The 13,888-nt window shown below is 33.1% G+C and overlaps 1 protein-coding gene across 5 annotated transcripts in view; it reads right to left on the bottom strand.

Annotated features, from left to right (window-relative positions):
• KIF18A (kinesin family member 18A) overlaps positions 1–13,888 on the bottom strand; it is a 90,098-nt gene that overhangs the window by 4,986 nt on the left and 71,224 nt on the right. For all 5 annotated transcript variants that reach the window (XM_035262285.3, XM_035262283.3, XM_035262284.3 and 2 more), the window contains 2 exons: positions 6,596–7,043; positions 5,785–5,889 (listed from right to left, as the gene is read on the bottom strand). In XM_035262285.3, coding sequence (XP_035118176.3) covers positions 5,785–5,889; positions 6,596–7,043 — 553 coding nt within the window. The remainder of the gene's footprint in view (positions 1–5,784; positions 5,890–6,595; positions 7,044–13,888) is intronic.

The raw sequence follows: 13,888 nt of genomic DNA on the forward strand, positions 1-13,888 counted from the left end.
ATCCAGTGCTTCTAAACTCTAAAAGTATTTTATAAAAAATAAAAAAAATACTTATGTATATAGCTTCCCCTTCTTTATTTTTAAAATTATATTAGAATATACACACAGCTAAATAAGCATATAAAGCTGCTAAATGGAAAATACCACAGTTTATTACTCTGAAGCTCATGTAACTTTAATTGGGGAAAAGGAAGATTAAAAAAAAGCAATTATGTACATTTCTAGCATTAATCTCTTTTAACCTTAGTTAATGGCAGGATCTGATTACTGGTACTAGAGGGAATGTAATAGAACAATTAATAGGCTATAAGTAATCAAGTTACTTTCTTTACATGTCCTTCAATATTATTTCACAATATTTGTTATTCATGTGGAAGCCCTTTAACTTATCTAAAATCACTCCAAATACACAATTCATATACCTGGACATTTCCTGAAAAGCCATTTGATTTGATAATAGCTAAGTTCACATTAAAAAATTATTCATTTCTATAAATGTTTGCCACATCTTAGTAAACACAATATACTACCAGTGAAGGACAAGAAAACTCACTAAAATTAATAATGGAACAAATTATAAAACTGACACTATGTAAATTAGTGATAAAAGTAGATGAAACAAATGATTGTGGTTAGCTTGGTTCACTCATAAAGTGACTGACTTCTGTATACAAACCAGACTAATTGTACAACTCAAATTTTTACCTCAGGAAATATAAAATTTTAAATATCATAGATAGAGACATTTAGAAAAAATCCATAAATTTAAAATTTACACATTCCAAGGCTCTGCTGTACTTTTTTAGGAGGGACAAAGACATAATAAATTCACTTATAAGAACATACTCTATTAAGGACAAATAAGTAAGCTATTTGTAAATTTGTTTCATGTTGCTTAAATGATAACAGGTTCCTAATGGAAAATACATTTAAAAAATCATTTTAAGGTCATCTATAAATGCTTCTCCCCATAATCACATAGCAAAGAAAAAGAGGTAGAGGAAGTCAGATCCATTTTATATTTATTCAGTATATTTTGTCATTGCATTCAATTTATAGGATATAAAGAATGTATCATGAACTTCAAGTCATATAACTCAGTATATTTAATATTTTTCCTTATCGTTAGTTTTTAGTAGTTTTACTACTATATACCTAGGCATGTTTCTCTTTATTAATCCTGCTTGTGGTTTGCAGTGCTTCTCAAATCTGTGGTCTTTTGTTAGTTTTGGAAAATTATTAGCCATCATCTGAAATATTATTTTCCCTATTGTCTCTCTCATTCCCTTTTGAGACACAAAATACAAAAATTGTAGACTTTTAAAAAGTGTGTCCCATGTCTCTTTCACTTCTTTCCATATTTTCCATCTTTTTATCCTTCTGCCTATCAGTTTGAATATTTTCCTCCCAGTCTATCTTTCAGAAAAACATCCCAAAATGTGAATGGATAAATAACAAGTAACAAAATTAAAGTTGTAAATAACAAGTCTCCCAGCAAAGAAAAGCTCAGAACTTGACGGCTGCTGATTTTTACCAAACATTTAAAGAAGAACCAATACTAATCCTACTCAAACGATTCTGGACAACAGAGGAGGAAGGAATAACTCCAAAATCCTTATATGAGGCCAGTATTACTCTGATACCAAAACCAGACAAGGACACATCAAAATAAGAAAACTCCAGGCCAATATCCCGGATGAACACATTCAAAAATTGTTAACAAAATACTAGCAAACTAAATCAAGTAACAAATCCAACATATCATTCATCACGACCAAGTGGGACTTATCCCAGGGATGTAAGATGGTTCAACATATGCAAATTAACCAACGTGATACATCATATCAACAGAATGAAGAACAAAAACCATAAGATCACTTCAGTTGATGCTAAAAAAGCATTTAATAAAATTCAGCATCCCTTTATAATAAAAACTCTCAAAAACTGGGCATAGAAGGAACATATCTCAACACAATAAAAGCCATGTGACAGTCCCACAGCTAGTACTATCCTGAAAGCAGAAAATCTGAAATCCTTTTCTCTAAGATGTGGAACATGACAAGGATGCCCACTTTCACCAGAATTATTTAGCATAGTATTAGAAGTCCTAGGTAGAGCAATCAGACGAGAAAGAAAAAAAGAGCATCCAAATTGGAAAGGAAGAAGTTAAATTATCCTTGTTTGCAGATGACATAATCTTATTACATTTTTGGAAAAACCTAAAGATTCCACCAAAAAACTATGAGAATAGAAACAAATTCAGTAGAGTCGTGGAATACAAAATCAACATAAAAAAATTAGTAGCATTTTTATATAGAGGGAAATAATTTGAAAAAAAATAAATTCATTTTACAAAGCTAAAAATAAAATAACTGGGCATTAATCAAAGAAATAAAAGATTTCTATAATGAAAAACTATAAAACATTGATGTAAGAAATTGAAGAGGATACAAAACAAAATCTTTCTGATTCCATATTCACAGATTGGGAGAATCAATATTGTTAAAATGTCCATACTACTCACAGTGGTCTACAGAATCAGTGCAATCCCTATCAAAATCCCAATGACATTCTTCACAGAAATAGAAAAATAATCCCAAAATTTATATGGAACCACCAAAGACCCAGAATAGCCAAAGCTTTCCTGAGAAAAATGAACAAAATGGGAGGAATCACATTACCTGACTTCAAATTATAACCAAAACAGCATGGAACTGGCATAAAACCAGACAAAAAGACCAGTGGAACAGAATAGAGAGCCCCAAAATAAATCCACACATTTACAATAAACTCATTTTTTACAAAGTTGCCAAGAACATATATTGGGGAAAAGATAGTCTCTTTAATAAATGGTGCTGGGAAAACTGTTTAACCATATGCAGAAGAATAAAGCTAGACCCCTATCTCTTGTCCTATACAGAAATCAAATCAAAACGGATAAAAACTTAAATCTAAGATCTCAAACTATGAAACCACTAAAAGAAAACACTAGGGAGACTCTCTAGGACACTGGCCTGGACAAAGATTTCTTGAGTAATACCCCACACAGGCAACCAAAGCAAAAATGGATAAATGGGATGACATCAAGTTAAAAAGCTTCTGTAAGGCAAAGGAAACAATTGATAAAGTGAAGAGACAATCCACAGAATGAGAGAAAATATCTGTAAACTATCTGACAAAGGATTAATAAACATAATACATAAGGAGTTCAAATAACTCTAGGAAAAAAATCTAATGATCTGATTTAAAAAATGGGCAAAAGAATAGACATTTCTCAAAAGAAGACATACAAATGGAAACAGGCATATGAAAAGGAACTCGGCATCACTGATCATCAGAAAGATGTAAATCAAAACAATAATGAGATATCATCTCACCAGTTAAAATGGCTTTTATCCAAAAGATAGGCAACAGCAAATACTGGCGAGGATGTGGAGAAAAGGGAATACTTGTATACCGTTCACGGGGATATAAATTGGTACCACTAAAAAGAAAGTTTAAAGATTCCTCAAAAACTAAAAATAGAGCTACCATATGATCCAGCAATTCCCCTGGTAGATGTATACAAAAATGAAACAAAATCAGTATAATGAAGAGATAACTGCACTACCATGTTTATTGCAGCACTATTCACAATAGCCAAGATTTGGAAGCAACCTAAGTGCCCATCAACAAATAAATAAAGAAAATATGGTATGTATACACAATTAAATACTATTCCGCTGTGAAACAAAAATGAGACCTGGTCATTTGCAACAACATGGATGGAACTGGTGGTAATTATATTAAGTGAAATAAGCCATGTACAGAAAGACAAACTTGGCATGTTCTCACTCATTTTGGGGAAGTTAAAAATTAAATAAATTGAACTCATGGAGAAAAAGAGTAGAATGATAGTTACCAGAGGCTGGGAAGGGTTTTTCGGAAGACTGGGGAAGATGGTTACTGTGACGGTTGCTGGAGACTGGGGAGATGGTTAATTAAGCAATCTAATGAATAATATCTAGCATTTGATAGCGCAACAGGGTGACTATAGTCAACAATAATGTATTGTACCTTTAAAAAATAACTAAGTATAATTAGATTGTTTATAACACAAAGGATAAATCTTTGAGGTGATAGATACCACATTTACACTGATGTGATTATTACACATTGTATACTTGTATCAAAATATCTCAGGCACCCCATAATACATACACCTACTATGTACTTACAAAAATTAAAAACAAATCTATCTTTCGGTTCACTATTACTCTCTTCTGCTGTACCTAATCTGCTAAATTGATGTATTGAGTTCTTAATCTCAGTAAATTCTGTATTTTCAGTTCTAGAATATCCATTTGATTAATTTTAAGAGAGTCTGGTTCTTTGGGAAAGAATGTATTTGTTGAAATTATTACAGTTAAAATTTTAAATTCCTATCTGATAATCCCAGTATCTGCCTCACGTATGAATCACTGCTCCTATGATTTTTTTTTTTCTCTTAAATTTTAGTCATTTGGTCCTGTCTCCTGGCATACTTTGTAATTTTTGTTTAAGTGTGAAACATTGATATAAAAAAAACTATAGAGGTTCCAGATGGTATATTCTTCCAGAGATAATTTAATTTTCCTGTGGCAAGCAGAGCCAAGATAAATCACCTTGATCCAATCAAGAATTGAGTTGGTCTAAGGTCCGTTTCAGACTTCCAAGAACTGGCCTATTTCTAGTTTGCCCTACTTCTAGCTGAAACACCCTTCAGGGCCTCTTGTTTATGGTAGTCCCCGAACTCCAATTTTTCTGTGAAAGCTTCATAAGAATGTCAAAACTCTGCTTAATACTTTAGCTTCTTTTTTTTTTTATATTTAATCAATAGGTATATATTTATTTATTTATTTATTTATTTTCTTATTTTTTTATTGCATTTTAGGTTTTGGGGTACATGTGCAGAGCATGCAATACAGTTGCATAGGTACACACATGGCAGTGTGTTCTGTTTGCTTTAGCTTCTTAGCAGCTACTTTCAGCTTGGTGGCTTAGCCTTGCATTCCACAAAGCTGAGAACTTGGCAAATGCCTTGGGGATAAAAACCGCACAGAACAGTTGTTTCCCTAGCTCAGTAACACTGCTGATAGCTCTAAGTTTCCATTTTCTGTTTGGCCTCTATGCCTTATGCCATAAATTGGCAAATGCTAAATAAAAAAAAGAGGCAGAGAAAGTCTGGCTGTCTATAGCATGTTTCCTTTTTCTCTGGGATCTTAGTCTCTCAATCCTGGCTACCATGGTTGTTCTCCATTGCCTTCAAGCAGCTGTTGGTTCTATTTTACGTACTCCTAATAATTGTTCTTGCTGAGCAACTTGGTCTGATAAAAGCTAAATTGTCTTAGGAAGAAGTAAAAGTCTCTTCATTCATTATATATTAGTCACATATCATAAGCCATTAAAATAACATAATTCTAAGATGGAAGAAATTTGGTAATGTTTAGAAAGGATAATACAAATAAGTAAAAACTGTCAGCCCTGAAAAGTTAAAATTAAGTAGTTTTTGAAAGCTAGAAAACTTTTTATTTGTAAAACTCAGAAATATGAAATACTTTATATAAATATCAAGTGAAATACTTGAGTTTTTCAAGATCTTCCTTTGATAATATAAATCCAGTACCCCATTCAGGGCAATTTATCCCAAGTATGCTTAAATATGAATTGAGTCTAATTACAAAAAATAAAAAAGCAACAGAAAACAACATATAAAGATGATCTTATATAACTATAGAAACCCATCCAGTTTATGTTTAATCATACCTTGCTAATTTCCGTTTCCTTTTGGCAGCAGCAGTCATTGCCATGTAGGATGGCACCATGCTTCGTATAGGCATAGACTGCTTAGATGAGAATGAAGGGTCAAGCCTGTATATCAAAGTGACAAATAAAATATAATAATTTTGATTTAAACTATGAAGAAAAAAGGAAGCAAACATTACCATAATTAGAAAACTATTTGTTATTAATATATAAAGAAAAACATTCTGCTATACCATACAGATTTTCTTGCTTGACTGGGGTTTTCTTTTCTCTTTTTAATATACGTAAAGTTGCTATCAAGAGATTTCTTCATTCCCAATGGCATAGAATAGTGAAGGTATTTTTCTTTCGATATTTAGATTGGGCATGATTATACAGATAAAGTGAGAAGGATATGTTTGCTTGGATGACACACATTCAACCATACTTTAGCGATATGACTATTTCAGAGTAAGATGAGTTTTTAATAGAAAGTGTGGAATTTCCTTCAGTGAAAATATTAATAAATAAACATAATAAGCTGCCAATGACAGCTTTTATAACCCAATTTCAGGGTAAGAGAACAAACTAACATATATCTTAAGGTCTCTGGTAGTCTAATGAGGGTCAATTGACTTAAGATATCAAATTTAAGACTTTAAAATATTGTGTTAGTGAGTTAATATTCAGAGAGAAAAATAATTAAAATTTAATGAAAGTAAAACAGACTGTTTTATAATCAAAATAGCACATGTGGTTTATCAAATAATCTCAACTAATAGTTGAAAGTCTACATTAAGAAAAAAAAAGAATTGGCAAACTTTTTTTGTACCGTTGTAAAATGTTTTTGTTGTCATTTAGTAGTGATTCTTGTTCAGGTAATTTACACTGTAAGCTCTTGGTGTCTTCACATATAGTAAATGTAGAGTCCAAGACCTCCTGTCCACATTCTTCTCTTCTGTTATGAGGGATAGCTACTTCACACAACATTTTCAGAGAATTACCACTGTTTATGTTTGAGCTGATAGCCTGAAAACTTGTCGTAAATGATGATGGTTTTATTAAAGTTACTGTAGATGGATTTTGAAAAGTTTTTCTACAGTCTTCTGGTGTATACACAATAGGCTGAAGTTCTTTACAAAGAGAATCATTGAGCTGCACACTTTCAGATAATGGAGATTTTACAGTATGCTGTCCTTTCAAGGGAGATGGCATTAGTTTTCTCCGAGTTCTTTTTTGTGGAGGAATCTTAAGCAGATTAGATTCACTTGAAGATGTGCCTGTTCAAAAAATAAAAAATAAAAAAGACACTCAATAATGTTTCCTAGTTTTTAAAAAATAACTCCATTAGTTTTAAAACTAACAAACCCTAATAATGTATTCTTATGGCAATTGATAAAAATCTGAAAAATATAAGTTGGAAAGGAAAATATCATAGTTAACTACTAAAAACTTTAAATAAAGTTGATAAACTCATTATAAAGAAATTCTATAACATAAAATAAATACATTGCTAATGTCAATATTAATTTATAGGCATAACTTTCTTGAGATATTGGGTAATTAGGGAACAAATTTCCATTCAATTCCAACAAAATTCATAATTCCTAGCTTTCATGTTTGATTTGGGTTTAAGATGAAAATAGTATTCAACTTTTAATACTGTTTTTTAAACACTTGTTCCATCGTAAAATGTTATTAGTTTATTACTTTTGTCTTGTTTTTTAGATTCAAGGGTACATGCATAGGTTTGTTATATGAGAATACTGGGTGATGCTAGTATTTGGGTGTCCGTGGTCAGTTTATTACTAATTGAGTGGAAGTCTAGTCTAAATTAACAAGAATGGAAACAACCAGTAAAATTCTGAGTGAATGAAAGGATTGTTTTTGTTAAGTGTCAGGTATACAGAGTTAACCCTGGGTAGCTGCAGATTCTGCATCTGTGGATTCAACCAACTGCACACTGAAAATATTCAGAAAACAAACAAACCAAAATTAAAAAAAAAAATAAAAATATATAGTATAACAACCATTTTATGGCATTTGTATTGGATTAGGTATTATAAGTAATCTAGAGATGATTTAAAGTACACAGAAGGATATGTGTAGCCTATATACTATGCCATTCTATGTAAGGGACTTGAGCATTCATAGATTTTGGTATCTGGATGGGTTCCTGGAATCAACGTGCTTATCCCCAGGATACTGAGAGAAAACTATAGTCAGTTATGCAGTCTAGTTAACTGATTTGTCTCCTATATAATACGCAACTCATAGGTTTGCAAAAATGAGATTTAATACTAAAGATAAATGAAATAACTCCGAGTTCAGAGTACTTTTACCCTCACCACTCTGTAGAAGTCAATCTCCTAAATGTCAAGAGGTCACCAAGTCTGATGATCTTTCTTAGCTGTATCTAATAGCTTCTGTAGCTTTTCAAAATTATATCTTTACTATTTCAACATCTGTGTTATTCTCTTCTTCTTCCATCCAGTAAATGTACACATTTCCCTAAGGAGCTGTACTTGACTCTCTAGTTGTCTTGTTCCACAGTTTCTCATATTTCTAATTACACTTTTATTATTACCTTCTGTCACCTGGGTTCCAAATTACTAGATTTTTGTTTTCTTTTCCTTTTCCCTTGCATTTCCCAATCTCTATCAATCTGTCTTTCTTTCTTTTTTCTTTTTTTTGAGAAAGAGTTTCGCTCTTGTTACCCAGGCTGGAGTGCAATGGCGCGATCTTGGCTCACCGCAACCTCCACCTCCTGGGTTCAGGCAATTCTCCTGCCTCAGCCTCCTGAGTAGCTGGGATTACAGGCACGCGCCACCATGCCCAGCTAATTTTTTGTCTTTTTAGTAGAGATGGGGTTTCACCTTGTTGACCAGGATGGTCTCGATCTCTTGACCTTGTGATCCACCCGCCTCGGCCTCCCAAAGTGCTGGGATTACAGGCGTGAGCCACCATGCCCGGCCCTCACTTCTGTCTTTCTTATGCTTATAGTTAAAACATAATTTTGTTTATGTCATCCTTCTGATTAAAGACTTTGTAGTAACCTTTAAACAGAAACAAAATATGCTATTATTTTTAGTTGGGGAATTCATGGTCCTTGCTCCAAAATTAAGAAACAAATTGTTTACAATATTAGATTTAGTATTTAATACTTAACATTTAAAAACACGAGCATCTGGTAAACACCTTTTATTAATGTTCAAAATAATAAATGACATATGTAACAATACAGTTGATCAACTTCAGTGTGATTATCTTAAATTTTTCAATTAACTTTTCTCTACCTACTTCATTCTGGTGAACTTCATGATGTCTGACACAAAATACTTTTTTTGGAGTGTACTGTCAATGGAAGAAACTATGTGTATTTCCATTCATGCTGTCTGATCATGAAGTAAAATTCCCAGTTGATGTTATATTTACTTTACTACATAATACTAACTTAAAGAACATTGAAAGCAGAATAAGTGTTGCTCATTTCAATAAAGCAATTCAAACTTTCAACCAAGTTAGAAAATACACCTAAAGCAATCAGCAACAGTACATGTATTATTCTTATTATATTACTTGACAATATGCTCTGCTATGGCTAGGTTGATAATTACCCTCTAGGAAATAAAATTTAAAAACAGAAGAAAAATATGATCCCTGTTCTTTTAAGGAATTTTACTTTTCTGAGAACTAGATAAATGAGATCCAGATCTTAAAATAATTTTCCACTTCCTTTAACATGACATTTGTCAAATTTTCCACTACCAGATATTTTTATACTAATACTACAGTGTAAAGACAGTTACTTTTCTCCACTGTGCTGCTATCACCAATTTGGTGGCTATTTATAGCTGGAAGATTAACTTCTTTTCCCACAAGAGGCAGCAGGGGTATAGAGGATAGAAAACTACATGGAGGATAGAGGACTGAATTGGGAGTCAGGAGACTTGGATTCTATTTCTGGCTCCACCAACAGCTCACTGAGTGACCTTGGGCAACTTACTAAGCAGTGTGGGCATTAATACAACTTTTTCAGGAAAAGTTGTAATTTACTTTCCAATAATGAATAACTAACTTACTGTTATCTCTGAACAATATATTGCATACAATGCCTCACTTTCGGTTTATCAGATATCTAGTTTGTCAAGGTTGATGATTAATATAAACCACAAGTATTATTGAAACAGGTATAGATGGTATTTGCAAATGCAGAGTTTATAATAACATTTTAAACTTTAAAACACAATGGAACATAAACTCTTAAGGGACAAGCATTATACAGAATCGTTATTTTTAAAAATACATATTTAGAGGGTATAATCTCTGAGAGTGGCAACTGGGCAAATTTCCATGATGGTGGAGCACATATTTCCTACTGCAAGTAAAGTGATAAAAATCAGTCTTCCCATAGAATATTGAAGAAATATCTACCTGTCCTCTGGGATAATCTAAACATATACCAGACATCAAATTTAGCATGAACAGACTGACTAACAATTCGTCAGTAAAAGGAACAGTGATATCACAATGATATATCTTTAGCTGTAATTCTACTCTCCTGGCAGAATATGATAAGCTGAAGAAGTAGCATGGAGATATGGTAGTCAATGTGGATTTACATACACTCGTTCTACTGGGCCTAGAAGAGATGCTACAGACACACAGCATTTAATGATATAAATCTAAAGAGTTCTTTTTATCTTCTCTATTATTAAGTTCAGGTAAAATAAAAGAGCAGAAGGCTGATGATCAATTCAGAACTACTTAGGCTGATTAGTTGCTAACAAAGCTTCAGGAGCTAACCAGCAAAAACAAAATTTAAAGGTTTAAATAAAAATTTAAGTCAATCTTCTATAACTATAAACATAAAAGGATAATGACCCCATTTAATGAAAACTAAAAGAATAAAAACAACTAAATTTCACTTGAATAACATTTTAAAAATATATAAATACAATTACATAAGAAATAATTATTCTCCTTTAGCTAAGCTAGGTAATAAGAAACTTTACGTGGGTATGGCAAGAGGAGAATCTTGAGTTAGGGGATCAGAGAGTTTAACAGGCTATAAGAACTATTAGATATGTTAGGTCTATGTCTATAAAAGGGATCTGCTGTACTTTTCCATTAGAGAAAAAGGAGGTACAGTAACTTTCCAGGAGAGTAAGCATGGGACAGTTGTAGTCTCTCGATTCAGCTTGGGAAAATACCACCTAACAAGATTCCATAATTCTTCTGCTTACCGAGTAGAAGTGATAAAAAAGAAACTTGGAGGCAGATTATCATTCCTTTAGAAAGGCCCCATAAAATGAGAAAATGAATCACAGACTGTGCCTTGCAGATCAAGACACCATAGTCAATAAAATAAACTAGCAACATGAGTGCTACACAGAAGGGAACAGGAAATTAAAAATGCATTGTTATAAGGTACACTCTTGCAAACTAGATTAGGGAAGACTGGCAGCCACTTGGGAAGAAATCTCTCCAGGGTCTATCTAAGGAACTAGCCCAGTGTATCATATACTTGAATACAAGAGGCAGTGGGTAGCAATGTATATTATGGTTTCTGAGTAATTTTGCTATTTCCACAACATCTCTTGGGACTTTAACTCCTCAATATACTATAAGTGTGCTGCATTTCTATTACCCTGAATGATTATGACCCATGGGATATAAGTGAGTAGGACTTGTTGGAATTTATGTCCAAATAATAAAAATAAGCATAATGTCAAAAAATTTAAAAGAAAAAAATCACTACTGCTATTTTAAATCCAGAATCAATGTACGTTTTATTTATGAAAAAAAAGTTGTAGTCAGCTGTGGTACAAAAGCAACAATCTAAGAGAACTACACCTTCATAAAAAGAATTAACTGTCCTTCCACCTTAGTACTTACCATGCCATGCTAGGTACAGTGGCAAACAAGACAGTTAAGAATTTACATTTTTGAAGGGAGAAGGAAAATGACAATAAACAAATAAAATTAGGATGATAAATTAATTGTAAAGACAATAAAACAGAGAAATGGAATAGGTAGTGATGGGAAGTAGAAAGGATGTTTTAACTATGATGGCTAGAAAGGCAATTCTAAGGATGGGATATGTGATCTGAGACTTGAATGGCTATGAAAGGAGCCAGTTCTACGAAGATCTGGGGGAAAAGGCAGAAGAAATAGCATGTGCAAAGAAAAAATAGCAAGGCAACAATGAATTTGTTGAGCTTGAGGAAAAGAGGCTAGTTTGATTGAAGTGCTGTGAGTTAGAGGGACAGACGGAATGAGAAGAGGCTAGAGAGATTAAAAAGGGCAATTTATGTTACAATTTATGGACAAGATAAGGGTTTTGATTTATTCCAAGTGCAAAGAGAGATATTTGTGGAGCGTTTCAGGTATGGATATGATGTGATCTGACTGATGTTTAGGAAAAGGAATAATTTGCTTGCTGTGTCAAGAATGGTCAACAGAGAAAACAGAAAAATTGGTAACAAGGCTATTCCTATAGCTTAGGCAAGAAATGACAGCTTGGATAAGGGTAGCAGGAGCAGTGATGGACAGATGTGAGAAAGGTATTACAGTCAAATAATCATACAAAAATCATGTAAAGTAAATCCATAACATATTTAATGATATCTATGTATGTAATTAGCTGCTTTATAATAAAGAGTTCACAGAAAGTAGTCTACATAAGTAAATTGAGAGAAATTGACAATGTTCCATAAAACCATAAACCATTTATGCATGTTATTTCCTCAAATCTGGCATTCTTTTTTTTTTGACATCCCCTTCCCTCTAACCCTACTTATCAGGCTTGGGGTCCTGTTCTCTATTCAGGAGTTCTGATCTATGTAATAGTAGGAGTCTTGGAATCTACACTTTTCCCTTTCTAGCTTGGATGCTCATAGAGACCTGAGGCAGCAGGAACTCTTTGAGGTTTGAAGCTGTGATTTCTTATTCAGAGATGATGAGTGTTATTATTATGCTGAGGTAGGGGAAAGGAAAGAAAAGGAGTAAGGATAAGTAGAAAATGATCTTAGAACAAGAGTAGCAGATAGAGATGGTACTAAAAATCAACTTTGGCTCTTAGGAAGTTGTACCAAGGGCAATAAATGGGTAAGATTTAAGTTGGTAGAATGATGTTAAAAATGGCATCTCTTTTTAGGTTAGGCACCCTACTTTCTCTGCATATTCATCCCTAGACACTCCCAAACAATTAAAACAGGTTTATAGACAGTTTTAGACATAAACATACCATGTTTTCAGATACAAGGCCTAACTGCTTGTCTTCTAATATTTTAATATAGCATTCAATTTTTAAAAGGGAGCCAACATATTTTTATCCATGTTTAATAAAGCTTGAAAATGCAAAATGCAAACTTGTAATGAATGAGTTTTGATAAAATAATATACATATTAGAATCTTTTCTTTTTGAAAGGGAAGGAATTTAAAAAGACAGTGAATGCTTGAAGAATTTCTTACTAGAAACATTACTTGGTTGGCAGACTTGAGAAATATCCGTAGTATAAGAAGTCATTTGAAGGTTAACTGCAATAGACAAATTTAACCCAAGTGATAACCTTAATATAGGTATGTAGCTCCCATTCAGATTCCCTTTAAAATGGTCACATCATTAAAAAAAAAAAGGGGGTAAATTTGACCTAATGTTGGTAGTGGGAAAACAATATCATCTGAATGCCAGAACATAATAGAACTTTCTGAAGAATATTGTATAGCTAAGACTCTTAAAGAAAGGCATGGAGAAGAAAGACTTATAGTCCCTGAGTCCCTGTCCTTCACCCTTCAGTGCTATCCCAGGGAATTAGGTAATTGACACTGGCAGATGTCAGTGAAGTCCCTTAAATTAGGACCAGGAATGATGGAGTAGGTGGGAGTGGGGGAGAATGAGTGAGATATGGCTATGCAACATAGTAAAATGCTAACATCTTGACACTGAAAGTAGCACTGAGAGGCTCTAAAATTCATTCCTGGCTCAGCAGCTTCAGTGCAGAAAAAAACAATGCTGAAAAGTACCCAATGTTATTGGGCTTGCTCCCATCACTGGTGGCTATACCACACATGGATGAGAAACTTCTGGGCAAAGAGGCAGATTTCTAGGTGAGACTACCT

This window comes from Callithrix jacchus, chromosome 10 (assembly GCF_049354715.1).
Source record: "Callithrix jacchus isolate 240 chromosome 10, calJac240_pri, whole genome shotgun sequence".
Taxonomy (NCBI): Eukaryota; Metazoa; Chordata; class Mammalia; order Primates; family Cebidae; genus Callithrix; species Callithrix jacchus.